At 54.5% G+C, this 27488-nt stretch overlaps 3 protein-coding genes across 8 annotated transcripts; 1 reads left to right on the top strand and 2 right to left on the bottom strand.

The window, feature by feature from the left end:
• Window positions 1-2369: 2369 nt before the first annotated feature.
• On the top strand, window positions 2370-11738 carry PPP4C (protein phosphatase 4 catalytic subunit). Its single transcript, XM_010387434.2, has 9 exons — window positions 2370-2475; window positions 2698-2858; window positions 7929-7980; window positions 8904-8954; window positions 9166-9267; window positions 9807-9980; window positions 10068-10194; window positions 11014-11203; window positions 11286-11738. The coding sequence occupies exons 2-9, from the start codon at window positions 2761-2763 to the stop codon at window positions 11413-11415; spliced, it is 924 nt and encodes a 307-aa protein (XP_010385736.1). The 5' UTR covers window positions 2370-2475; window positions 2698-2760; the 3' UTR covers window positions 11416-11738.
• Window positions 11739-12125: 387 nt separating this feature from the next.
• Window positions 12126-17999, bottom strand: TBX6 (T-box transcription factor 6). The gene is made up of 8 exons (XM_010387422.2): window positions 17775-17999; window positions 17457-17691; window positions 15654-15921; window positions 15404-15550; window positions 15256-15326; window positions 13110-13183; window positions 12844-13054; window positions 12126-12769 (listed from the first exon to the last, which is right to left on the bottom strand). The coding sequence occupies exons 1-8, from the start codon at window positions 17890-17892 to the stop codon at window positions 12556-12558; spliced, it is 1338 nt and encodes a 445-aa protein (XP_010385724.1). The 5' UTR covers window positions 17893-17999; the 3' UTR covers window positions 12126-12555.
• A 1017-nt stretch (window positions 18000-19016) lies between these two features.
• On the bottom strand, window positions 19017-23019 carry YPEL3 (yippee like 3). 6 transcript variants are annotated; one of them, XM_010387405.2, is made up of 5 exons: window positions 22860-23019; window positions 22017-22199; window positions 21868-21911; window positions 21557-21665; window positions 19017-19501 (listed from the first exon to the last, which is right to left on the bottom strand). In XM_010387405.2, exons 2-5 carry the CDS (start codon window positions 22131-22133, stop codon window positions 19412-19414), a joined length of 360 nt encoding a protein of 119 aa, XP_010385707.1. In that variant the 5' UTR covers window positions 22134-22199; window positions 22860-23019; the 3' UTR covers window positions 19017-19411. The 6 variants fall into 6 exon arrangements, with proteins under 6 accessions (XP_010385707.1, XP_030780964.1, XP_030780963.1 ...); XM_030925104.1 differs by having other exon boundaries at window positions 21557-21698; window positions 22860-23016; XM_030925103.1 differs by having other exon boundaries at window positions 21557-21698; window positions 22017-22556; window positions 22860-23009.
• Window positions 23020-27488: the final 4469 nt, after the last annotated feature.

Below are 27488 nucleotides of genomic sequence, written 5' to 3'. Positions count from 1 at the left end.
AGGTTATCGACCTGCCTTGGCCTCCCAAAGTGCTGGGATTACCCAACCGGTTTCAAATTTCTTATTATTTGTGTTTATAGACTGGGTCTCTGTTGCCCAGCCTGGTCTTGAACTCCTGGGCTCAAGTGATTCGCCTCGGCCTCCCAAAGTGCTGAGATTACATGCTTGAGCCACCACACCTGGCCCCGGATTCAAATTTCAGTGTAAAACCCCCAATCCACAGTTATACAAGCAATGAACGAGTTATTTAACCTCTCTGAGCCAGTTTCCTCCTCTTAAAAAAGGCATAAACTTTCACTCAATAGAAAGCAACTAAGAAGCCGGGCACGGTGACTCAAGCATGTAATCCCAGCACTTTCGGAGGCCGAGGCAGGTGGATCACCCAAGGTCAGGAGTTTGAGACCAGCCTGACCAACATGGTGAAAGCCTGTCTCTATTAAAAATGCAAAAATTAGCTGGGCGTGGTGGCGGGTGCTTGTAATCCCAGCTACTCAGGAGGCTGAGGCAGGAGAATTGCTTGAACCCAGGAGGCAGAGGTTGCGGTGAGCCAAAATTGCTCCATTGCACTCCAGCCTGGGCGACAAGAGCAAAGATCTGTCTTAAAAAAATAAACACATGAAAATACAAAAATTAGCCAGGCATGGTGGCGCCCAGTACTCAGGAGGCTGAGGCAGGAGAATAATCGCTTGAACCTGGAAGGTGGAGGTTGCGGTGAGCCAAGATTGCACCACTGCACTCCAGTCTGGGCAAGAAACCAAGCCTTCGTCTCAAAAAAAAAAAAAAAAAAAAGAAGAAGAAGAGGCGGGGAGAGGTGGCTCATGCCTGTAATCCCAGCACTTCAGGAGACCGAGTCAGGTGGATCATGAGGTCAGGAGATTGAGACCATCCTAGCTAACATGATGAAACCCCATCTCTACTAAAAATACAAAAAATAAAATAATTGGCCGGGTGCGGTGGCTCACGCCGCTAATCCCAGCACTTTGGGAGGCCAAGGCAGGCGGATCACGAGGTCAGGAGATCGAGACCATCCTGGCTAACATGGTGAAACCCCGTCTCTACTAAAACATACAGAAAAAATTAGCCGAGCGTGGTGGTGGGCGCCTGCAGTCCCAGCTACTCAGGAGGCTGAGGCAAGAGAATGGCGTGAACCCAGGAGGCGGAGCTTGCAGTGAGCCGAGATCGCGCCACTGCACTCCAGCCTGGGCGACAGAGCAAGACAGCGAGACTCTGTCTCAAAAAAAAAAAAAAAAAAAAAAAAAAGATAAAGCAACTAAGAAATGTCAAGGGGACCATTTTGGAATCAGAGAAGTCATGCTGATTGAGGCACAGGCTTGGCGTGGGAAAAGTGGATTCCAATATGATAACTTCTGAAGTTGTCCATGGCAAATATTTCTCTGACGGCAAAGGAAGAGATCCGAACCGGGATTCCCTCATCCATTGAACAAGTATTAACAAGTATTTTATATGCCTACTGTGCCAGGCCTTATTCTAACCACTGGGGCTGCAATATTTAAAAAGACAAAGTTGGATCCTCCAAGGATTGTGGTGGGGAAGACTGACAAAATAACAAAAATGTATAACATTAAAAAAAAAAAGTGTAATAAAGTTACAAAGCCTAGCCCCAGCTCTGCTTGTTTCCCTAGCTGAAATGGAGGATGGCCGGGCGCGGTGGCTCACGCCTGTAATCCCAGCACTTTGGGAGGCCCGAGGCGGGAGGATGGTTTGAGACCCAGGGTTCGAGGTGACAATGAGTTATGATAGCCCCACTGACTCCAGCCTGAGCGACAGAGCGAGACCCTGTCTCTAATTTAGGAAAAAGAAAGTTGTGGCCGGGCGCGGGGGCTCACGCCTGTAATCCCAGCACTTTGGGAGGCGGGAGGGGGGGCGGGGGCGGATCACCTGAGGTACGGAGCTCGAGACCAGTCTGACCAACATGGAGAAACCCCGTCTCTGTTAAAACTACAAAATTAGCCCGGCGTGGTGGCGCATGCCTGTAACCCCAGCTACTAAGGAGGTTGAGGCAGGAGGATTGCTTGAACCCGGGAGGCGGAGGTTGCGGTGAGCCGAGATCGTGCCATTGCACTCCTGCCTGGGCAACAAGAGCAAAACTCCGTCTCAAAAAAAAAGAAAGAAAGTTGTTAAAACATTTTTATAAAATGAAAGGGGAGGGGACTGATCTAGGGTTTCTAACAGCCTCCACATCGCCCAACAACAGAGCCCACAAAACTGCCCGTGGCGGCTACCGGGTTCCTCCAGCTTCTTCCCCATCTCTGTTTGGGGAAGTGGTGCAGGGGTCGCTGCGAAAGAGGGAGAGGAGCGTGTATGACGCCACATCCGGCGCGCGGCGGAACTGGCCTCTCTTTGCTTCCGCGGCGGGACCGGAAGTAGAAGCGGCGGCGGCGGAGGCTGCGGCCCAAAGCGGAGTGAAGGAGGGAGGCAGGGAGCCGGAGAGCCGGAACCGGAGTCGCAGCGGCGGTAATAGTGCCAAACTCCTATAAGTCACCGTCCTTAGCGCGGGACCGCGGGGTTCGACGGGAGTTAGCGGGGTTGCGGCCAGGCCGTGGGACGCTGGGGGGTCCTGGGGCCGATGTGAGGGGAGGCGGGGGTGGGGGAGCCAGGCCGGCTCTAGAATCGAGTTGTCTGCCCCGCGCCCCGCACGGACACTCTGATCCGCGGGCTTGTCTTGGCCTTTCCCAGGAGACCCCTGTGCGGTGCGGAGGGGGCGGCGGCCCCGACTCTGACCCGCGCCGGGGGTGGGCCATGGCGGAGATCAGCGACCTGGACCGGCAGATCGAGCAGCTGCGTCGCTGCGAGCTCATCAAGGAGAGCGAAGTCAAGGCCCTGTGCGCTAAAGCCAGGTGAGCCCGTTGGCCCTGGGGAAGGGAGGCCAAGCCGCCGCCCACGGGTTCTGTCCTGGGGCAAACCCAACTGAGAACTTTGGGCTTGCCTCGCCCTGGAAGCTTTCCCAGAGAGGAGCAGGATGGAACCGCTGCCCTCGAGGAAAAGCTAGCCTGCTCGGGGAAGACAGAGCGGATAAAGACACTTAAAGTATTAGACGATGTGTTTCCAGTGGAGTAAGAATGTTACATAAAGTACTTAGGAAACTCAAGGAAACAAGTCCATCTGTCGGGGGTCGGAAGCTTGTTGGAGGGGGGCCGAACTGTGGGACAGGCCTAGAATAAGGAGGTGGTAAAAGAGCCAAAAAACCAAAGTTTTAAGACAGGAGAGTTAAAAGACCCTGTGATTTATAAAAGTCTTTTAATTACAACAACCCTTAAAGGTTGGTGGTATTGTACTCATTTTACAGGTGAGAACTTTCATGTTAAAAGTTACCCACAAGTAGGGAATGGGGATTGGAAGCCAGCTCTTAGTGTCCTGTCCTTTTTCAGGCCATAATGCAAAAAGGTGTGGAGTTGGATCACTCACGTTCAGGGTGGGAGCCTGAGAAATCGTAGCAAGTAAGCCAGGGTAGAATTAAGCATGATAGGGAGGGAGGCCAGTTCAGAGTTCTGTGGGAAGTAGGATGAAGCAGTGGTTAAGGCTCTGGGTTTTGCAGTGTGAGATGGCTCTAGGTTTGAATCTGAACTCTGCCGCTTTCTAGCTGTGTTAGTGATCTTAAGGTGTCTTTATTTGTAAAGCGGAGTTAATAGTACTTAATAAGATGGTTGTGAAGATTCAGTGAGTTGGTGCTTGAGATGAGGTTAGCACAGTGTCTTGGTACAGCATACGTGCTTGATAATCACCAGGTATTCTATTTCTCTTGGAAGAGGGCAATAATGAGATGGGTTAAAGCCATCAGGGAAGGCTTTTGAGTGGAGGTAGGCCTTGAAGGATGAAGATAATTTGGCTAGCTGATGGAGGCAGGGCCAGTGAGGGAAGGGACGAATGTAACAGTGGAGGCCCTGAGATGTATGGGGAACAGTCAGGGGTTTAATTATTACCTGCCTCCTCTGGGGCACTGTGATTGTGGCTTCTACCAGGCTGGAGAATTGTGGCAGAACTACCCGCAGAATTACCCTATGTTTATTGAACAATAGACCTTGGCCTTTATAGGGCCGCTGTTGGCCTGGCCCTGTACTGGTAAAAAACTTTTATCCATCTCTTCCCCCCAGCAATCCTGTGAGGTTGGAATCATTTGTTCCATTTTATCAAACAGGAAGCCATGACTCGTAGAGGTCTGGTGACTTGACTGAGGTCACCCACTGAGGACGTGGCAGAGCTGGGTCCTGAATCTGTGGCCCTCAGGCTCTTTGCTTGGCCCTGCCTCACATAGACTCCCTGCAGCCAGACAGGGCCTGTGAGGGGATGATGAGCAGGGTCAGCCTCTTTTTTGCCACCTGTCTGTGGCTTTTCTCTTTTGACAGCTCAAGAAAATGTCCCTGACCAGACCAGCCCCATGGTGTTTTTCGTTTTCCCCTCTCCCTCAGTCCTGATTGGCATTTTTAGGAACTTATACCTGTTATTGCGTGGCTCTGTTCTTTAACCCCGAAGTCTTATCTCCCTCACAGGCCCTGAATCAGCGTGGTGGTGATGGTAGACAAAGCTTGGATAGCATGCTGGAGTTTGCAGAATAGCAAAAAGTTATGTATTCAGTCTCCATGGCTCCTTGCAACAGCCTAAGGAATAGGCAGGGTGGGCTGAGTACTTAGCCCCATTTCATAGCAGAGGAAACTGAGCCTCTGAGTAGATAATGTCTTGTCCAACTCACGCAGCTAGTCGGAGGGGAAGTTAGTTTTGCATCCAGGTTTTTAACTGTGCTCCGTGGTCACTGAGAGCCAGGCAGAGGCATTTAGATTTTGATGTGAGGTGTGAGGCAGCAGGGAGCTATGGAAGACTGAAGGGTGGAGGGTCCTGCCCAGTTGAAACTGAGTGAAACTAGGAGGTACTAGGCCAAGGCTCAGTCTGAAGCGGGGCCAGCTCTGATACCTGGTTATGGCCTCCTGGGGACCCACCAGAGAGCCAGGCTGAGGCTGGTAGTGTCAAGAGCACCAGCTTGCCCAGAGGGCACAGACATGCAGGTGAAATCCATGGAAGCACAGAGGTCCGCAGTGTCTGAGCTGAAATTGCTGCTCCTAGAAATATTAGCACAGAAGAGCTGAGCTTTTGAATCAGGTGGTCTTCAGTATGAATCTTTGCCTTGTCACTTAGAAGCAGTATGACCCTTGTCAAGTCACTTTCTGATTTTTTGAAATGATAATGACATGCAGTTGAGAGTCCGGGTATCTGGGCACAGGGCCTGCTGCGCTGGTAGCTGTTACTGCAGGCAGGTCATGATAGGGCTGGTGAAGTACTACAAGTGACAGAACTGGGGCTGGAATCTGGGCATGATTCCCAGGCCATAATGGGGTCGTGCTGGCACTGAGGGGTGCTTTTCCAAGAGCACGGGCCCTGCATGTGACCTCCCTGGGTTTCAGGTTTTCACTCAGGGTCTATGGAAGGGGCTGGCATAAATTCTTAGGAAGTTGGGCTTCTGGGTTCCAATTTAGCCACTCTCCAGCTTGGTAACCTTGACCCTGCCGCTTTCCTGTAAGCTTCGGTTTCTTTTTTTCTTCCCTTTTTTTTTTTTTTTGAGACAGAGTTTCGCTCTTGTCGCCCAGGCTGGAGTGCGATGGCATGATCTCGGCTCACTGCAACCTCCGCCTCCCAGGTTCAACTGATTCTCTTACCTCAGCCTTCCGAGTAGCTGGGATTACAGGCACACACCACCGTGCCCAGCTAATTTTTGTATTTTTAGTAGAGACGAGGTTTCACCATGTTGTCCAGGATGGTCTCAATCTCTTGACCTCATGATCCACCTGCCTTGGCTTCCCAAAGTGCTGGGATTACAGGCATGAGCCACCGTGCCTGACCTAGCTTCGGTTTCTTTACTGTTACGTGAGGCTGAAGAGAACCTCACCAGTCTGTTGGAAAGGTCACTGTGAGCAGTTGATGGGGAAGGATGTTCAGCACAAGAAGCAGTGCCAGTGGGACAGTACAGGTGCTGGTGTGGCCTCTCGGACCACCGCCAGTGCCACCTCCTTTTCCCAGAAAGCCAGGGAGACCTTCGTGCTGCCTCTGCCATACAGAGCAAGGGGCCTAAGTGAATCCTCCTGTCCACTGAGCTCAGGAAACCCATTCTAAGGGAAGAGATTGGCAGAAAGAGGGGGACCAGGCGAGTTGGGCTTCCCACATCAGAATATCTTGATAAAGAATCAAACCCCAGAGCCAGGCTTCCCTGGTTCACATCCCACCTGTGTTACTGGCACCAAGCCAGCCTCCTCCCATGCTTCAATTTCTTCATCTGTGTACTGGGAATCATAGTACCTACCTGCCAAGCCCTTAATAACATTCCTGGCACACAGTATGAGCTCAAATGTTCACTGCTGCTATTACCAGGCAAAATTTGCAAATATAGTATTGCTTAAATTGGGTGTCTATAGGCTGGGTGCAGTGGCTCACGCCTGTAGTCCCAGCACTTTGGGAGGCAGAGGTGGGTGGATCACCTGAGGTCAGGAGTTCGAGACCAGCCTGGACAACATAGTGCAACCCCGTCTCCACTAAAAATACAAAAATCAGCCAGGTGTGGTGGTGCACGCCTGTAATCCCAGCTACTTGGGAGGTTGAAGCAGGAGAATCACTTGAACCCAGGAGGCAGAGGTTGCAGTGAGCAAAGATGTCGCCACAGCACTCCAGACTGGGCAATGGAGCCAGACTCTGTCTCAAAAAAAAAAGAAAGAAATTGGGTGTCTTACCTGGCAAAATGATATCATCTCCTGCTCACTTAAGTAGAAGTAGACTGCACCGCAAGGAGAAATAGAAAATATTTAAGTCTGCCGGGCGCGGTGGCTCAAGCCTGTAATCCCAGCACTTTGGGAGGCCGAGACGGGCGGATCACGAGGTCAGGAGATCGAGACCACCCTGGCTAACACGGTGAAACCCCGTCTCTACTAAAAATACAAAAACTAGCCGGGCGAGTTGGCGGGCGCCTGTAGTCCCAGCTACTTGGGTGGCTGAGGCAGGAGAATGGCGCAAACCCAGGAGGCGGAGCTTGCAGTGAGCTGAGATCCGGCCACTGCACTCCAGCCTGGGCGACAGAGCGAGACTCAGTCTCAAAAAAAAAAAAAAAAAAAGAAAATATTTAAGTCCTCATAGTTGTAAAGAAATATTGAACACATGGCAAGAGCATCTCACTTTTTTGTTTTTTTTTTTTTTTTTGAGACAGCCTTGCTCTGTCGCCCAGACTGGAATACAGTGGCCTGATCTCGGCTCACTGCAACCCCCGCCTACCAGGTTCAAGCAATTCTCCTGCCTCAGTCTCCTGAGTAGCTGGGATTACAAGCACGCACCACCATGCCTGGCTAATTTTTGTATTTTTAGTAGAGATGGGGTTTCACCATGTTGGTCAGGCTGGTCTCAAACTCCTGACCTCGTGATCTGTGCGCCTTGGCCTCCCAAAGTGCTAGGATTACAGGTGTGAGCCACCGTGCCTGGCCAAGAGCATGTCACTTTGAAGGTGCATCCGCTGGTGGGCCTGTCCTGGGCACCTACCCTTGTATCTGGATAGCCTGGGAGAAGGGCTCTGTGACTGGCCAAGAGTTACTTAAGCTGTGCTGTGGAGAGGATGGGGAGACCCGCCTCCCAGGAGTGAGTCCTGGATGCGGAAGACGGAGCAGCAGGGGGAGTCAGGGCTGGAAAAGTCCTAGCCTGCTCAGAAGGCCTGGAACACTGGAATAAGAGCTTGGACTTTGTCCTTTTGGCAGCAGGGAGCCACGAAAGGGTGTTGCATGCTGGAGGGCTGTGGCCAGCCTGTTCTGGGGAGACTGTACACTTCACTCCTGCCCCCTGGAGGTTCAAGAACCACCTCATATCCTCCCCTCCCTGCCAAAAAAGGTCAGGAATTGGGCTGGGCTGGCCTGGCTGTGGTGACCCTGGTCTTCTCCTGTCTCCAGAGAGATCTTGGTAGAGGAGAGCAACGTGCAGAGAGTGGACTCGCCAGTCACAGTGAGTACCTGCTGTCCCTGCAGAGCCGGGCCTGGTCTTTTAGGCACATGGACTTTCCTCTTCATCTTGGGGGCTCTATAAGCCCACCCCAATCCTCTTTTGTCTGTCCTTTCCCTCATCTTCAAGGGAGCACTGTTAGAAGAAGTGGGGGTTGCTGTGCACGGTGGCTCACACCTGTAATCCCAGCACTTTGGGAGGGCAAGATGGGCACATCACTTGAGGTCAGGAGTTCAAGACCAGCCTGGCCAACATGGCGAAACCCCGTCTCTACTAAAAATACAAAAATTAGCCACGTGTGGTGGCAAGTGCCTGTAATCCCAGCTCCTTGGGAGGCTGAGGCAGGAGAATCGCTTGAACCTGGGAGGTGGAGATTGCAGTGAGCCGAGATCGGGCCACTGCCCTCTAGCTTGGGTGACAGAGGGAGACTGTGTCTCAAGAGAAAGAGAGAGAGAGAGAGGAAGGAATGAAGAAAAAAAGAGAAAGAAAGAAAAAGAAGAGAGAAGAAAAGAAAAAAAGGAAAGAAAGAGGGGTATGGGAAGGGACTTTGGATTTGTTAGTGGAGATTCTTGGCTGGGGCAGAAGGACTCCTATTTGGTGAGTGATTCTGCTCACATTTCTCCAAGGCTCTGTGTTAGTAACTTGATTCTGGGTACTTTGAGGGGAGTAGAGAGAGGAGGGCGTCGGGACATCTACCTGGAAGGACTTAGTTCTAGCTCTTGCATACAGAATAGTTGGTACTCAGCATGGGACAACGGGTGTGTTTCTGGACCAGACTGACTTGAGGTGGGAGAGGAGAATTTTGGCCCTAGGAAGTAGAGGTGTAGCCAAGAGCAATAAAGCTCCCTAAAGCAGCGGGTGTTTGGAGGGTCGTCCCTGGTAACTCCCACTGCTCGAGTTCCAACCCCCGCCTTCCTGCTCCCCAGGTGTGCGGTGACATCCATGGACAATTCTATGACCTCAAAGAGCTGTTCAGAGTAAGTGTGTGGCCAATACTGCGAAATGTAACTGGCGGATAACTAGAAGACCCTTTTAATCAAGGGTGGGAGCCGTAATTTGGGGCGTGGAGTGGGGGCAAGAGGCCCCGAGTTAGATGGGCAGTTGTGGAAGAAGGGCCTCTGCTGGACAGAAACAGGTAGGGGGTAGGGGACTGTTTAGGACAGGGCAAAACTTTCTACTTCCCCACAGGTGGGTGGCGATGTCCCTGAGACCAACTACCTCTTCATGGGGGACTTTGTGGACCGTGGCTTCTACAGCGTCGAAACGTTCCTCCTGCTGCTGGCACTTAAGGTGGTAGTCCCCGGCTTCTGCACCCCCAACCTGGGCCACCTCGGGTTGGGCCTGTCTTAGTCCGTTCCACCCTCATCTCCTACCGTGACCAGCCCCACCTTGGAGCTATGTCACTGATGATGGACCGATTCTGCTTTTGGGGGTGGTCAGAGACTCGGGGGTGGTGGTGGTGAGGCCAGTGGGGCAGCATTCTGGGAGGGGCAGAGGCTCACTGTTGTGAATGTGGCAGGTCATTGATGCCACTGGTGGGAGAGGCAGTGTGGGGCCAGATGACAAAGGGCCTGGGTGCCTTGCTAGGGACCCAGTCTGTGTCTGGCAGGTGAAAGAAGAGCCATTAGGTTCATAGTTGATGGGGATGGGTCAGGTTTACATTCTCTGGAGGGGTCCTGCAGGCCTGGGAGGTGGCTGATGCCACACGATCAGGCGAGAGGTTCCAGGAGTGTGCTGGGCAGTGGTTGTGAGAATGGCATGAGGAGGTCAGAGGGGAATGTGTGGAGAGACCGTCTAGGCGCCAGCCCCGGCTTGGTGGCCACCCCCAGGTTCGCTATCCTGACCGCATCACGCTCATCCGGGGCAACCATGAGAGTCGCCAGATCACGCAGGTCTACGGATTCTACGATGAGTGCCTGCGCAAGTATGGCTCGGTGACTGTGTGGCGCTACTGCACCGAGATCTTCGACTACCTCAGCCTGTCAGCCATCATCGATGGCAAGGTAGGCCAGCTCAGGGCTCCATGGGACGGGGAGAGGAGGGGGGCTCCAGGCCTCAGCCCCGCCCTCTTTCCTTGCTGTCCCCTGTAGATCTTCTGTGTGCACGGGGGTCTCTCCCCCTCCATCCAGACCCTGGATCAGATTCGGACAATTGACCGAAAGCAAGAGGTGCCTCATGATGGGCCCATGTGTGACCTCCTCTGGTCTGACCCAGAAGGTGAGGGCCTGTGGGCAGGGGCAGGCAGGGACAGTCAGGAGGGGTTGGGAAAGAGAGGGAGCAGGGCTGGACTTCACTGGCATCTGTCCTCCACCTACCAAATGGCTGGAACCCTGGAGGTTGAGCAGGGAGGCCTGCATGGCAGATGAGCTTTGAATGCACAGTGGCTTGGGGCATGGCTCAGAGGGCTGTGGAGGACAACTAAGTCATTGCTCCCTGAAGTGAAGGGGCCTTAGAACATGACAGCAGCTTCTTCAAAGGTCAGAACCCCAGAATGATAGCCCCCTGAGACCCCTCATTTTGTGGGTTCTCCACTAGTGTAGAGCAGAGCTGAGATTTAAAGTCAGGTCTTCTGAGGACCAGCCAGAGTTCCTGTTGTCACACATACACACAGGCACACGCGCACACACACTCTGTCTGCTCCATCATAGCCACACGCACACGAGGCCTCTGCTCCACAGCCACACACACACAGACACACACATGCAGCCACTGCTCCACAGCCACTCCCGACCGCTCTGTGACAGCACCGGGTGCCCTTCTGTCTCTGGGAGCACCCCTTTCACTCCTGTGTGCTGTTTGGCCAGGGATTGTATGATCACTGTCATTATGAGGGGGGTCCCAGCCATTGGGCATTCTTTCTCCTCTGGAGCTCATCTGCCCCTACATTTGCTGTCCTGGTCCCCGCCATCCCACACACCATATTCAGGTGCCTCTGGTGGACTTGGGGAGGAGCCAGGCTGCTCACCCTCAAGGGGCAGCGCTGGCAGCCAGAGAAGCCTGAGGACATCCCTCTCCATCCCTCCCTTGCCCCATCAGACACCACAGGCTGGGGCGTGAGCCCCCGAGGGGCTGGCTACCTGTTTGGCAGTGACGTGGTGGCCCAGTTCAATGCAGCCAACGACATTGACATGATCTGCCGTGCCCACCAACTGGTGATGGAAGGTTACAAGTGGCACTTCAATGAGACCGTGCTAACTGTGTGGTCGGCACCCAACTACTGCTACCGGTGAGCCGGCTGGGCCGGGCCGGGCTGGGAGGGTCGGGCATCTGAGCCGAGCTGCTTCTGACCCTGCTGCCCCGCCTTCCAGCTGTGGAAATGTAGCAGCCATCTTGGAGCTGGACGAGCATCTCCAGAAAGATTTCATCATCTTTGAGGCCGCTCCCCAAGAGACACGGGGCATCCCCTCCAAGAAGCCCGTGGCTGACTACTTCCTGTGACCCACCCCGGCCCCTGCCCCTGCCCCCTACAGCCCTTCTGGCCCTCGGACCACTGTGACTCTGCCTTCTTCCTCAGACGGAGGCTGGGCGTTGTTGGGGGAGCTGTCCCGGCTCTGCTCTCCCCCAAGAGGGTGCTTCGAGGGTGAGGACTTCTCTGGAGAGGCCTGGAGACCCAGCTCCATGTTCCTCCTCTCTCCCCACTTGAACCATGAAGTTTCCAATAATTTTTTTTTCTTTTTTTCCTTTTTTTTTCTGTTTGTTTTTAGATAAAAATTTTGAGAAAAAAATGAAAAAAAAAATTCTAATAAAAGAAGAAAAATGGTCTTTGAGTTTTTGCCAGACTTGGTTGGGAATGCACAGGGTTGCTGGCCTGGGACCTGGGGTGGACCTAGGGCCTTGACTGCCTCAGGGTCCCGACCTGCCAGGAGGGCCAGGCTCAGGCCAGTCAGCTTGCCCAGGGCCTCCAGGGGCCGCTGCCTGCTGGCTTCCCCAGTGCTAGGGAGAGGGCTCTGTTCTCACGGCAGCCTTATTAACAGCATCACGAGATTCTGATTTCTCCATTTTTCTGAAGAAGAGATGGGCCTAGAGAGCCGGTAGATTTCGTGCTAGGTCAGGCAGCTGGAAACACAGGTTTAGATCTGGGTCTGGGTCTCCTAGCAAAGCCTTTGCTCACCCAGCCCCGCCCAGGGCCAAACACAGTAGCTTCAATGTTTCCTGAGCATGGATGGCTTTTGAGTTTTATTAACAAAAATACTCTGGTCCCAGAACAACAGACTGGTGTGGCCTGCACCAGTGGTGTGGGGATGGGGATTGAGTCCCTCCAAGAGCTCACAGGGGGACCCGGTAGGTGGGGATACTGGTCTGTAGCCCCATTTGGCCAGGCAGAGCCCCTTCCATTCACACGGAGGTGAGAGCCGAGAAGGGGAAGCCGGCCCCAGCTGGACTCCCAGCAGCCTTGGTTGGGCTTTGAAGCCAGAGCGGGGTGGGAGTGAAATCAAGGTGTGAAGTTGTGGGGGGTGGTGGGCAGGCCCAAGGCAGCCATTTGGTGTGGGGGATGGGGCCAGTGGAGGTGAGGGGGCTCCAGGGCTGGGGGAAGGGAGCAGGAGGTTTGTGATGGAGGCAGAGGGGCCCAGCAATGGCTCAGTACATGGGTTTGGAGCCCACATCCAGATAGCCCCCAGGCCCGGGGTATGGTAAAGGGAAGGGGCCCCCTTGGAGAAAGTGCGGGGCGAAGGGTGCCGCCGGCGGAGCCGCTGGGTACCCGGAGCCCCCTGGCCCGGGTGGCAGCTCCAGAAATGCAGCCGAGTAGGGGGCTGAGCGCCCAGAGTCTGGAGCCTCCGGGAAGCTGGGGCTCCTGACATGGGAGAGAAGGATGTCAGAGCAGGGCAGAGGGTCCCGCAGCCCCGCCTGGTCCCCTGTCCCACTCACCTGGTGGGAAGGTGACTGGGGGCCCCGTGGAAAGCCGCAGGGTGCATGAGGTAGGCCTCGGCACTGGGGCCACCACACGGAGGTGCCAGGGCAGTGGTGACTTCCCCGGGGGCTGAGGCCTGTTCTGGGTCTGATTCATGAATGTCTCCACCCAGAGTGGAGTCGCAGGGACCACCTGGTGTGTCCGGGGAGAGGGAAGGGAGAGGTTGGGCTAGGGAGGATCCATGTCTCAGGCCTGGCCCCGTCGCCATCGGAACTATACTCACCTCCGCTCCCATAGGCCTCTGTGGCTGCTGGCTCTGGGCCCCGCAGTTTCCTCTTCACACGGGCGTCTCGCTCCCTGGGGAACGGTGGTGGTGATGATGATGACAGTGATGGCCATGGTGATGGTAATAACAATACTTACCCAGTGCCAGGCATTTCACCCTCCCCTTACCCAGTGCCAGGCATTTCACCCTCCCAGGGACCCTGTCGGGTAGGGGCCATCATTATACCCATTTTACAGATGAAGAAACTGAAGGCCAGAAAATTAAATAACTAGAAAGTGGCAGAGCTGGAATTTTGTCTCTGCTCAAGCTTGTCCATGCTTTCCTATTGTGTTTAGTATCAACGGAAACTCCTTCCCAGAGGCAAGGCCAGGGCACGGTCTCACCTAGCTCATCCTTCTGCCCCATATCCACTCTCAGCCACTCTCTGGAATCCTCTTCTGTCCCCTCTTCACCTGCTGAACTCATCCTTTTTCTTTTCATTTTTAAAATTTGAGATGGGGTCTTGCTATGTTGCCCAGGCTGGAGTGCAGTCTGGAGTGCAGTGACATGGTCACAGCTCACTGCATCCTCCAACTCCTGGGCTCAAGCGATCTTTCCATCTCAGCCTCTTAAAGCGCTGTGACTACAGGCATGAGCCACTAAACCTATCCTTGCCTTAGTGCAAGTGCAAGTTCCTCAAGGAATTCCTCCCTGACCTCTGAGAGCACACACCCCTCCCTCATAACATCTGTCACAGTTCTGCTTTTGCATTTGATGGAGTGACTCCTTGGTTCATGTCTGTCTCTTCTGACAAACTGGAAGCTCCTTGAGGGCAGGGCCAGCTCTGAGGGGCTGCACTTGGAACAGTTCCCACGGCCTTATGGAACCTTTACTGTCCAACATAACCTGGCTTCCCCTCCTCCTGCCTGACTCCTACTCACTCCACTGCAGCCATGCCACAGGCACAGCCCCACCTCAGGGCCTTTGCACGTGCTGTTCCCACTCCCTAGTGTTCTTTGCCAGATGCCCACCTGGCTCCCTCCCATACTTCCTTTAGCTCTTTCTCAAGTGTCTTCTTCCTGCCGAGGCCTTTTCAGGCCTCTTATCTAATAGCTCACCCCAGTCCTTTCCTGTTTATTTCTCTTCTCCTTTTTTTCTTTTCTTTTCTTTTTTTTTTTTTGTGTGTGTGTGTGTGTGTGTGTGTGTGTGTGTGACAGAGTTTTTTCTTTCTTTCTTTCTTTTTTGATATGAAGTTTTACTCTTGTTGCCTAGGCTGGAATGCAATGGCACAATCTCGACTCACTGCAACCTCCACCTCCTGGGTTCAAGAGATTCTCCTGCCTCAGCTTCCCGAGTAGTTGGGATTACAGGTGTGAGCCACCATGCCTGGCTAATTTTTTTTTTTTTTTTTTTTTTTTTTTTTTTTTTTTTTTTTTGAGACGGAGTCTCGCTCTGTCGCCTGGGCTGGAGTGCAGTGGCCGGATCTCAGCTCACTGCAAGCTCCGCCTCCCGGGTTCACGCCATTCTCCTGCCTCAGCCTCCCGAGTAGCTGGGACTACAGGCGCCTGCCACCTCGCCCGGCTAGTTTTTTGTATTTTTTTTCAGTAGAGACGGGGTTTCACCGGGTTAGCCAGGATGGTCTCGATCTCCTGACCTCGTGATCCGCCCGTCTCGGCCTCCCAAAGTGCTAGGATTACAGGCTTGAGCCACCGCGCCCGGCCCTAATTTTTGTATTTTTAGTAGAAACGGGGTTTCACCGTGTTGGCAGGCTGGTCTCAAACTTCTGACCTCAGGTGATCTGCCCGCCTCAGCCTCCCAGAGTGCTGGAATTACAGAAGCAAGCCACCGCACCCGATCTCTCTTCTCTTTAGAATCGCTTCCTAACAGATGGCATTTTATTTATTTCTCTTGTCTGCTTGTCTACTCTCCCCACTAGAAATCAGTTCCATGAGGGCTGGGGCTTTGGTTTACTTTGTTTGATTTATCTCCAGTGCCTGGAACTGTCCCTGGCACATAGCAGGTACTATATAAGTATTTGCTGAGTCAGTGAATGAATGTTTTTACTTACCACTGTATTCCTGATGTCCAGCACGGTGCCTGGCACACAGTGAGTGATTAATAAACATTTGTTGAATGCATGAACGAATGAATGAACAACTCCCACCTCTTACAGTTTCTGCCGTTCTCCCGGAAGCCTTTGGCAAAGGGATTGGCTGCAATCTTCAGTTGTGTGATCTGGGGACACACATCCAGGGTCAAAGCAACTGTGGTCTAGGCAGGACGCCACCACCCCCTCAAGCAGGGGCACTCACCCGTGGGTTCTGGTAGGCTGTCACGGAGATGAATGTGGTCTCCGGGAAGCGGAAGGAAGCCATGCCCCCCCAGTGCTGGCTGCAGAGCTGGGCTGCCCGAACTAGGTGTATGCGGGGTTGGTACTTGTGCATGGAGTGCAGGATCAGCTGGGAGGGAGGAAATGGGAGTGATTCCCTGCCCTGTGCCCCAGCCTTGGCCTCCCTTCTAGCACCCCCCAACCCTATCCTGGAGTCCCAGCCTGGGCCTCACGTGGCCGTGGGGGTCCAGCGTGCTGTTGGTGAGCTTGACACGATGGAAAGACACAGGCTGCCGCATCCAGTGTGCACCAGTGGCAGGAGAGTCGGGGTGAATGTAAACACGATCGGGCAGGCGGGGCTCTGCCTTGCCACTGGGCTCCCACCGCCGGCCCTGCCAGCGATAGCGAGCCCCGTCCACTGGAACCACATCCAGAAGAAACAAGTAACGGGCCTCGGGGTCCAGGCCAGTGACTGACACTCGGCAGGCAGGGAACATGCGCCTGTGCAAGGGAGGGGACAGGAGAGGCCTGGAGCTACCCACTGGCCAGGGGTGGGCCCAGCACCAGTAACGGGACATAGCAGCAGGCTCCCCAGAGCTGTCAGAGAAACATCAAGGGAGGTGGAATTAGAACCCAGAGGGCAGGCCGGAGGCTGTGGCTCACACCTCTAATTCCAATACTTTGGGAGGCCAAGGTGAGAGGATCTCTTGAGTCCAGGAATTCAAGACCAGCTTGGGCAACACAGAAAGACCCCCATCTCTACAAAAAATTTAAAAGTTAGCCAGGCATGGTGGTGCACACTGATAGTCCCAGTTACTACAGAGGCTGAGGCGGGAGGGTCACTTGAGCCTGGGAGGTCAAGACTACAGTGAGCCACAATTGCACCACTGCACTCCAGCCTGGGCAACAGGGCAAGACCCTGTCTCTGAAAAAGGAAAAAGGGCAGGGGGCAGTGGCTCACGCCTGTAATCTCAGCACTTTAGGAAGCTGAGGCGAGATCATGAGGTCAGAAATTTGAGACCAGCCTGGCTAATATGGTGAAACACTGTCTCTACTAAAAATATAAAAATTAGCCAGGTGTGGTGGTGTGTGCCTGTAGTCCCAGCTACTTGGGAGGCTGAGGCAGGAGAATCGCTTGAATCCAGGAAGCAGAGGTTGTGGTGAGCTGACGACATAGCGCCACTGCACTCCAGCCTGGGCAACAGAGCGAGACTCCATCTCGAAAAATAAAAATAGAAAAAAAGAACCCAGAGGGCAGGATCTTAGATCTGGAAGGTTTTCTTGTCTCATTTTACATTTGGGGAAACAGGACAGACAGGTTAAGCGATCTGTCACACAGCAGGTTAGGGAGAGCCATGACTCCTACCCCTCAAAGCGTATTTGCAGAAGCAGGGGTGACTAACTTTCTTGCTAGGAGCTTCCTGTCCCCACCCTCCTCTCCTCCCCTGATGTCCAGCACCAGAATCTGCAGCTCTTAGATGAATTTGCTTTAGAAAAAATATACCCTGCCTGCAGTAGGGCTGAGGACTTTCCATGCTAGGGCTTGAGCTCCTGCCCTAAAGACCTCGTCTCAGACCACACACTGACCATGTCCCTGCCTCTAGGGTGACCCTGGACCTAGATATACTGACTCCTATTCAAGCTGCATACTGACCCCCAAGCCTGGCCAGATTTCCCTGATGCTGGTCAGTGGGCTGGCCCTTGACCCCCTGTCCTTGTCTGGACGCTGGTCTAGGCCACACACTAACCTATAACCCAGCGGGACTTCCTGACCCTGCCCCAGACTGACCCATGACCCTTGCCATACATTGGTCCCTAAACTCAGCCACAGACTCCACAGACTGGCCCTTAACCCTTGTCACAGAATGACTCCTGATTCCAGCCACAGAGTAACCCCTGCCCCAGGCCATAGTCAGATTCTAAGCCTAGGCAGAACTCTAGCCCCTAGGGAACCTCCCAGACCTAGCCCCTCCCCAGGGACTCTGCTTTTCCCAAGAGACCCCCACCAGAAACACGGACCCTGACCAGCCCCTCACCTCCCAGCTTTGGTGATGATCATTTCTGTTCCCACAGAGCTGAACTCCTTCCATAGCTCCCGGTTCTCCAGGCTCAGGCTGACCCCAGGGAGGGAATGGAGGGCCTCTGGAGCTGATGGGGCCGGCTCAGTGCCCATGGCAGGGGGCAGAAGGGGCAGAGGTGGGTGCGCGGCCAGGGTGCGGGGAGCAGCCTCCATCCCGGAGAGGAAGCAATCCAGTTTGGGGGTGTCCAGGTCTGGAAGCCGGGGAAGAATGAGGAGCCAGCCGAGGGCCCCAGCCTCCCTATTCTCCTACCCAGGAGCTGGTCCCAACGCTCACCGGGGTAGCGGTAGCCCTCTGCTAGGCCGGGTGGGAAGCTGGAGTCTGCCCCAGGTTGGGCGGGCCCCAGGCGGTAGCCGGCCCCCAGGGACGGGTACAACTCTCGTGGATGGTACATGTTGTAGTTCCGTCTGGCCTCAGGTCTCGCTGCCTAGAGCCCCCGGTGCTGCGAGATGCCCCCTTTATAGCTCACAGCTCAGCCCCTTCCAGACCCAGGATCACAGCCCCTCCCCTCTTTGGGGCCCTGGATTTGGGCTGGGGTGGAGACCCCTGGGGCCTCGAAGGGGTCCGAGCAGGGGCCGGATACCTGGGTACGGTCCCCTCCTTCCCTCCCTCCCCACCCCGGGCGGTTTCATTAGCCTCGACCCCCTGCCCCCTCATTACATAATTAACTCCTCGGCTTGATTGATCCCCGGGGCTCGGACAGGGACGCAGTTTGGCGCTTCCGGCCAGCTGGTCCCCGTTCCCACGGGGGGGAGCCCCGGCTAGGGATAAGCTGGGGGGGCGGGGCCTGGAACCTGGACGGAGCCTGGAGTCCCGGGACACACCTTGGCGTCCCCGACCTTCTGGCAGGTGACCGCCCTCCGCCCCCCTTCACTTGGAGGCCAGGCCCTGGAGGGAAGCAGAATGACCAGAGGGAAAGTGCAGGCTGGAGGGATGCGGCCTGAGCTGATTTCACAGGGCACTCGGGGTCGCGAGGAGGCCGCAGCCCAGTCCCGAGCACCGTAGTCCTCCCTGGTCCCCATGCTTAAAAAAAAAACCTCCACCCTGAGCCAAGCCTCCAAGGTTCGGAGGCGCGCACAGTCCGACAGCTTCTGACGCCTCGCGCCAGGGTTTCCCAGAAGGTCCCACTCTGGGGAACCCTCGGAACTACACTTCCCGGCAGCCCAGCGTTGAGGCGCGCCCGAAGGAGCCGGACGGACCACGCGGGGGCCGCTGGAAGTTGTAGTCCGGCCGCGAGGGGGCTGCGAGGCCGGCGACGCGGTTGCCTCCCTGGGGCGCTGTCCCTAGGCGGCGGCCAAATGCTGCAGATGAGCACACGCAGATCAGGCGAGGTCACGGCGTAGGCAGCCAGAGTGGGCTCAGGGCCTCCGCCGGCAGTGAGACCGCCTCGGTTCCTGGAGACCCAGCTTGAACGACTTGCCTACCCCATGCCCCGCCGGGGCTCAGAACCGCACAGGTCTATAGGGGCAGAAATCTCCGCTCCAGCGTCCCCTTCCCGGATTACACGCGAGCCTGGGCTGTCTCCACTCCATTGTTTTATTATGTACAAACGCTACAGAACGAGGGGGACAGACACGCGTGGGGTAAGAGGGGCCTGGTGGGAGGAGTTCACAGAGCAAACGGTGCACTGGGGCCAGGAGAGCAGAACACAGGCCATATCTATAGGGCAGGCGGGGAAGGAGGGGGTTAAAAACGAGATCCAAGCCAGCCAGATCGCAGGAGGTGCGGGGGCGTCGTCCCCCTTCTGTTCTCCCCCCAAGGTCACAGTGCATGCAATAAAATATATGTACAGGAGCTGGATCCGTCCTCTGTAGGGGCCCTGAGGGTCCAGAGCTCCCTTCGGGCGGAGGGAAGCCGGTGGCGCTCCCTGGCGGCCAGGCCGGGCTGGAGCCACATGCGTCGGGAAGCGGGGGTCAGTCCCAGCCGTTGTCTTTGATCATGTGGTTGAGTTCAATGATGTACTTCCCCTCTTTGTACTTCTGGCTGCTCTCAAAGGCCTGTTCCTGAAAGGAGGGGCGGGACCATCATCCCCGGAGCAACAGTCTCACCACAAGGCACAGGGGTTGGGGAGTGGACATGAGTGGCCCTATTTTACATATGAGGAAACTGTGGCTCAGAGGGGCAGGGCCGTGTTTCTCACAAACACAGAGTAGAACTCCCTGACTCAAAGGTACTTTTCAAGTATTAATGATGGCTCCAACAGAGAAGATAGGGAAGTGGCTAAAAGATTTCACAGTGCAGGTTTGCAAACTAGTGGCTTCATGGCCATTTTGGCCTACAACATGTATTATATGTGGCAAAGTACATATATAAACTCTCTCTTGGACAGCAGAGAGTTTAATAAAAATAACTTTAAAGTATTAAAATATAAGTAGGCCGTGCTCACTCCAGTTTGCCCAGCCTGCCCCCAACTCCCAACCCCTCCAATCTATGCTACCCTTTACACATCTATAGTATCTGCTTGGCCTTACAGGCACTTGAGGTTTTTTTTTTGTTTGTCTTGTTTTATTTTGAGAGGGAGTCTCGTTCTGTTGCCCAAGGTGGAGTGCAACGGCACGATCTCGGCTCACTGCAACCTCTGCCTCCCGGGTTCAAGCAATTCTCCTGCCTCAGCCTCCTGAGTAGCTGGGACTACAGGTGCCCGCCACCACGCCGAGCTAATTTTTGTATTTTTAGTAGAGATAGGGTTTCACCATGTTAGTCAGGCAGTTCTTGAACTCCTGACCTCAGGTGATCCACCTGGCTCGGTCTCCCAAAGTGCTAGGATTACAGGCATGAGCCACCACGCCTGGCCTGGCACTTGAGTTTTTGACCTCTTGTCTAGGCCAGCTCTTTATTTTTTATTATTATTATTATTATTATTATTATTATTATTATTATTTTTGAGACGGAGTCTCGCTGTCTCCCAGGCTAGAGTGCAGTGGTGCAATCTCGGCTCACTACAAGCTCCGCCTCCCAGGTTCACACAACTCTCCTGCCTCAGCCTCACGGGTAGCTGGGACTACAGGTGCCCGCCACCACACCCAGCTAATTTTTAAAATATTTTTAGTAGAGACGGGGTTTCACCGTGTTAGCCAGGATGGTCTCAATCTCCTGACTTCGTGATCCACCCACCTTGGCCTCCCAAAGTGCTGGGAATACAGGCATGAGCCACCGTGCCCGGCTGGCCATCTCTTTGATAGAGGCTGAGTGGCCAAGCCACCTGTCCAGAGACACACAGCCAATCTGTGGCAGGGTCAGCAGTGAGCTCAGGTCAGGGCTGGCTGGCTGGCTTTGCCTGGGGCATCTACCTCACAGAGGAACCACAGCTCCAAGCGACGCCTGAAGAATCCTGTCCCTTGCAGTGTCCCAAGAGCATCTTCCTTTGCCACATCTAATCTGATCCCTGTAACAATCCTGGGCGCTAGGCAGTGGCTTTATCTTCCACTGACAGATAAGGAAATGAGACTCAGGATAGTGAAATCAGACCCTGGACAGCAGCAGTGGCAATGAGGGCTATGGAAAGGGAGGCTGGTGAACTCAACCTCCATGTCGTTGCAGAGTCTGGGGCAATTTTTCTGATACTCTGAATGACAATATAAGCTGGTGGTCAAGGGTTTGGAGTGAAAAAAAAATCAACCAACTCAGATTGTGGTCCTATTCTGTTACTTACCAGTTGTGTGATCTTGGGCAAGTTACCAACATCTCTGGGCCTCCCTGTCTTGTTCTGTAGAGATAATACTAGCTTCTACCTACAGGATCACTGCAATGATTGAGATAACAGACGCCAGGCACACAACAGTGCAAGGCACATAAACATTCAATAAATGGTGACTCTAATTATATCCTAACTCTCAAATGGGGATCCAAGTGCCTGGGAGAAGGGATGGGTTAAGAGAAAAGTTCTACGGCCCTTGCAGGGTGCAAGAGAAGAAAATGCGGTCAGGAATGAAAAGACAGTCTGACTTGTGTGAGCTAGGCCTATGCAATCTGAAAGGCTATAGGATGACTGCTTGTCAGGAGGAGGTGTTGGAAGGTCAGGTCAAAGGCTAGCCTAGGGTCAGAGGTGGCTGACTCACATATTTCCAGCCCAAAGTGGTCTTGCAGTTCTCGCAGTGGATGTCGGCGACAGCATGGAGGCCGGTCAGCAGCACCCGCTCCTCGGCTGGCCCGCAGCCCACGTTCACCCTGTGGGGACATGGGGCAGTCCCAGGGAGGGTCCTGCCATCACAGGGCCCCCCTCAAGCACTGTGCCTGTCCTCCGCATCCAAGAGATGATGCTCACAGCTTCCTGCCTGCACCGGGGAACTCTGGGAGTCTCAGCAGGATGCCAGGGGTCACAGGTCACAACAGATGTCAGGGAAAGCAAGAAGGGAGGCCAGATACTCACACAGAGTTGAAGAGGTAGGCACGCCCCTGACTGCCCTGGAAGGACTAAAGGGTGGGAGGGTGGGAAGAGAGGAGGGGGTCAGGGTAGCCGGTGGGGAGCTGCCAGGCAGCCCCTATAGGTTCCAGCCCCACTGTGGCCTGGTTGGTTACCTTGGAGATGAGGTCGTCGTGGTTGGCCAGGTGAGCGCGGCAGTGGGCACAGCTATACCTCCGGTGACAATCATCCAAGTAGGCCTGAAACGTCTTGGGCTTTGAAATCCGCACCATGGCGGGGGCCGGGGGCAGTGGCCCCACGCGGGGAGCGGCCCACGGGGAGCAGAGGGAGCCCAGTGCCTGCCGGGGAGGGAGTAGGTGGGCTGTCAGGACCTGGGCCATACACATGCGAGGCACTCCCAGAGCCGTGGGGACTCACTCTGTCACACTCGGCTGCTCTCTCCTTTCCCCAGAGCCAGCAGCCTCTCGGGGACCAGAGGCGTCTCAGTTTTGACTCAGTGAGGAGGCCTCAGGTTGCATCAATGGGGAAACTGAGGCTCAGAGGAGCCCAGGGTGAGTCACTCGCCTGCTTCCGGCCTCACCCTTGCTGACCTGGCAGCTGAAGCTGGAGGAAGGGGCTTTGGAGGGCTGGGCTGTCAGTTCCCAGTTTCGGGGGAGCATGGACGGGTAGGCGCTGGTTGGTCCTTGCGACCTCATCTGGAGAGCAGTGGGGTTCACTGGGGGCTTAGGGGGTTCATCGGGGAGAGGGTCCCCCACCTGGAGGAGGCAGGAGGCCTCGCCGTGAAGGTAGAGGGTCACCTAGCAGAGGAGGGGCTCTCACCTGCGGTCGCCGAGGCCTCCCCTACGCCCAGGGGCTCTTACCTGCATCGCGGAGCCTTACCTGGACCCCGGGGCTCACCTGGGGCGCGGGAGTGGGGGCGGGCGCCGGGGGAGGGGGCAGTCCTCGCCGGCTGGGCGGGGGCACGGGGCGACACGCAGCCCTGACGGCGCGGGCCTCACCTCGCCTGGGCGCGCGGGGCCCGGTCCGCCGGGGTGGGTTGGCCTGGGAGTGGGGGGCGCTCCTGGCGGGCGCCGTCCCCCCCGGCCCGGGTTCGCAGGCGCCTGGACTTGTTTACACCGAGCCCAGCTGCTGCCGCCGCTGCGGCGGGAGGGGGAGGGGACCCACCTCCCGTCCCGGCGGCCGCCGTGGCCAATGGGCGCTCCGCATGCAAATGAGGGGGCGCGTCACACGGCGGCCGGCGCAGGCCCCGGCCGCCCCTCCCCCGCCGCCCGCTCCCGCCGGCCCGGAAATGCGGCTGCGGCCCGCGCGCCTCCGGCCTGCTCGCATTCCTGCTCGCGGCCCGCGCAGGGGCGGGGTCGGAGGGTCTAGGCCTGGCGCGGAGCGGGGAAGCGGGTGGCGCTGGGACGCATGCCCTGGGGAGATGAGTATAATGACCCACGTTTGCCCGCCGCCCATGCCCCGCTTAATCCCCGCATCAATCCAGTGAGGCCGTTTCTCCCGTTGACTCCACTGTACTGGGGTCTGAGGTCCAGGGAGGTCTCGCGGCTCCCGAGGTTATCCAGCTAGTAAGAGGCGAAGCTGGAATTCTCACTGTGGGCCCATTCCATGGCCTTTGCCAGAGCGCCAGGGGCACTTTCAGTTCACCTCTTAGCAGGGAAGACCCAAAGGTGCGCATTCCTGGCAGGCCCCTGGCAGCCAGGCGTCAGACCAGGCAATTTCTACTGCCCAGCATCACCTCCTCCAGGCAGCCCCTCGGATGCCTCTGTTGGGACAGCTGAGTTCCTCTTCAAAGACCCAACTTCCTGGTCATAAGCTGTAAACAGATTCTACCCCCGCTTTTTCTTCTTTTTCGCAAATAGTTTCCCTATTTGGGAAAGTGTAAACCTTAGTCAATCGGGATCAGCTCAGATTGTGCGGTCCAACCCCCCAGCCAATGGGGAAAGGACACAGAAACAGGAACTGCGTTAGGATTAAAAACCACTTCCCTCCTCTGTTCGGGAGGTGGTGGGGGGGTGCTCTTGAGATTACAATCAGTGCAAGCAGCACCCTTCTGCAGAAGTAAAGATGCCTTGCTGGGAAGTCTTTTGTCTCAGTGCTGGTTTTTCTTGACTACACTGAGCGCTTGTTTTCAACAAATTTGGGGGTCTTCCAGGATCCGACTATCCTTTGGGAAGGGTAGCGATTACTTTTCCTCGTGAGATGCGTCCCACTGCCTTGTTGCTGTGGCCCCAGGAGCGGAGGATTGGGTCCACCCGAAGTGACAAATAAATCCGGACTCTCAGCAACATGGGCAGGAAGGATCCTTAAAATTCCCAGGCGAGTGGGTAACTGCACAGACCAAGAAAAGAAAAGTTGCTACTGGGGCAACAAAGTATTTCCTTGGTGGTCGGGGTCACTTGGAGGTTTTAAGTGCGTGGTTGAGACACGTCAGTGGACACAAATCGAGTGTGGAGTCCAGACTTGGTTCCATGGTCACCTCATATGGCTTAGGGCGGTTTTCCAGTCAGGGATTATACCGACCCACTGTTGCTAAGAGGGGCCTAAAATTCCCACGAGGGAAGCGGCCAAAAAGGACGAAGTGCAAGAAACCTCCAGTGGGAAAAGGGAGAGGTTAAGCCCCTAGGAAACGGGCACCAATCTCCAGAATGGAAATACCCCAAGTAAGACAGGGAGTACAAAAGGCCAAGCAGACAATAAAATTCCCCCTGACAGTCCTCTAGGCCTTACATTAGAGTACTGGAGAGATAATGAAAACCAAACACAAGGAAAGACAGCAAATGATAAAATATTGCTGTTTTATTTGGACCAAGGAACCTATCCTCAGACCCTCAGTCTTTTGGCCAAAGTTTGGATCAGATGAGGATTGGATATGCCAACTGTTAATCCAGTATGTTAATGAAAAAAGTCCAGTCTCGCAAGAGGAAATAGGTTATGCTCTGTGTTGGAGACAGGAACTTGTCCTTCCCTTTCCCTTAAAGGATGATGTAAAAGAGAAACCAAACTCAATACCCCCCCAGGACAACCCAGTTAAGTCAGATTCTACATCTAAAGATGCCAATGTATAGGATCCCCTAGACTATCTTCCCCCACCTACCCCACCCCAGGCTAATCACTCAGTCCCTCCTCCACATAACCCTGCCCCATGGGCCTTGTGGCCCCACGTCCCCATTGAGTAGCCACCGGCACATGTCCTTTCCTCAGGAAAACTTCAGCACAAGATGGAAACAATGCCGGAGGGATATTCAAAACTTTCCTTTTCCCTCTTCCTCAAAGGAGTCTGCCCCAACCCCTTTTCCCTTAAGAGAAGTAGCACTGGGAGGAGGGGGTATTGGTTTCGTAAATGCCCCCTTAACTAGTTCAGAGGTTAGAAATCTGAAAAAGGAACTCAAACCATTATCAGATGATCCTTTTGGAGTCACAGATCAAATTGACCAATTTTTAGGGCCACAATTGTATACTTGGGCTGAATTAATGTCCATCTTAGGTATTCTCTTCGCAGAGGAGGAAAGAGCCATGATCCACAGGGCTGCTATGATAGTCTGGGAATGTGAACACCCTCCTGGTCAAAACATCCCGGCAGCAGAGCAGAATCTCCCAGCCCGGGACCCTCAGTGGGACAGAAGCAATGCAGCCCACTGAGAAAACATGAAAGACCTCAGGGATATGATAATTAAAGGGATTCGGGAATTGGTGCCTGGAACCCAAAATATTTCTTGAGCATTTAATGTACACCAAGAGAAAGATGAAGGGCCCATGGAATTTTAAAACAGACTTAAGGAGCAAATAAGAAAATATTCAGGCTTAGACATAGAGGACCCACTTGGACAAGGGATGTTAAAGCTCTATTTTATCACCAACAGTTGGCCGGACATTAGAAAGAAATTACAAAAGATAGGAAATTAGCAAGATTGTTCCATAGAGGAACTTTTAATTAAGAGATGCCCAGGCTGGGCGTGGTGACTCACACCTGTAATCCCAGCACTTTGGGAAGCCAAGGGGGGCGGATCACGAGGTCAGGAGATTGAGACCATCCTGGCTAACATGGTGAAACCCCATCTCTACTAAAAATACAAAAAAAAAAAAGGCCGGGCGCGGTGGCTCAAGCCTGTAATCCCAGCACTTTGGGAGGCCGAGGCGGGCGGATCACAAGGTCAGGAGGTCGAGACCATCCTGGCTAACACAGTGAAACCCCGTCTCCACTTAAAAAATACAAAAAATTAGCCGGGCGAGATGGCGGGCGCCTGTAGTCCCAGCTACTCGGGAGGCTGAGGCAGGAGAATGGCGTGGACCCGGGAGGCGGAGCTTGCAGTGAGCTGAGATCCGGCCACTGCACTCCAGCCTGGGCGACAGAGCGAGACTCCGTCTCAAAAAAAAAAAAAAAAAAAAAACAAAAAAAATTAGCTGGGCTTGGTGGCGGGCGCCTAGGGAGGCTGAGGCAAGAGAATGGCGAATGGCGTGAACCCGGGAGGCGGAGCTTGCAATGAGCCAAGATTGTGCCACTGCACTCCAGCCTGGGCAACAGAGCGAGACTCCCATCTCAAAAAAAAAAAAAAGAGATGCACAAAGGCCGGGCATGGTGGCTCACTCCTGTAATCCCAGGACTTTGGGAGGCTGAGGTGGGCAGATCACGAGGTCAGGAGATCAAGACCATCCTGGCTAACATGGTGAAACCCCGTCTCTACTAAAAAAATATTAAAAAATTGGCTGGGCGCGGTGGCTAAAGCCTGTAATCCCAGCACTTTGGGAGGCCGAGATGGGCGGATCACGAGGTCAGGAGATCGAGACCATCCTGGCTAACACGGTGAAACCCCGTCTCTACTAAAAAATACAAAAAACTAGCCGGGCGAGGTGGTGGGCGCCTGTAGTCCCAGCTACTCGGTAGGCTGAGGCAGGAGAATGGCGTGCACCTGGCAGGCAGAGCTTGCAGTGAGCCGAGATCGCGCCACTGCACTCCAGCCTGAGAGACAGAGTGAGACTCTGTCTCAAAAAAAAAAAAAAAAAAGAGAGAGAGAGACCCCAAAATTATATGTATGAATGGATGAAATGGATGAAAAAAAGCAGAAACAAAAGGAAAAAACTATGCTGTCCACTTTACAACAGGGAACTCTACAACAGGAAACCCAGGAAAATAGAACTTATGAACCCTCTAAGCAACGGGCTATGAGACCCCACACAGGAAGTAAAAGGATGAAACCTGAGAGTCAAAGAGCAGGACAGGGAAGAGGGGAAGACAGATGTTTCAGGTGTGGAAAGCCAGGAAAATTTAAAAGGGAGTGCCCAAAAGGGAGAAGAAAAAGGAAGTTCTTCCACTCATGGCATTTGAAGAGGAATAGGGGGATCAAGGGCTCTGCATCTTTCATCTCGAGTCCCACCGGGAGCTCTTGATAAATCTGACGGTGGAACCTAAATCAGAGTAAATCATTTTCTTTCTTTCTTTTTTTTTTTTTTTTTTGAGATGGAGTCTCGCCCTGTCGCCTAGGCTGGAGTGCAGTGGCACGATCAAGGCTCATTGCAAGCTCCCTCTCCTGGGTTCACACCATTCTCCTGCCTCAGCCTGGCGAGTAAGTGGGACTACAGGCGCCCGCCACCACGCCCAGCTATTTTTTTGCATTTTTAGTAGAGACAAG

The sequence above is a fragment of the Rhinopithecus roxellana genome, chromosome 20 (assembly GCF_007565055.1).
Source record: "Rhinopithecus roxellana isolate Shanxi Qingling chromosome 20, ASM756505v1, whole genome shotgun sequence".
Taxonomy (NCBI): domain Eukaryota; kingdom Metazoa; phylum Chordata; class Mammalia; order Primates; family Cercopithecidae; genus Rhinopithecus; species Rhinopithecus roxellana.
Note: the sequence above shows the minus strand (reverse complement) of the source record. Positions and strands in the feature narration are given on the sequence as shown.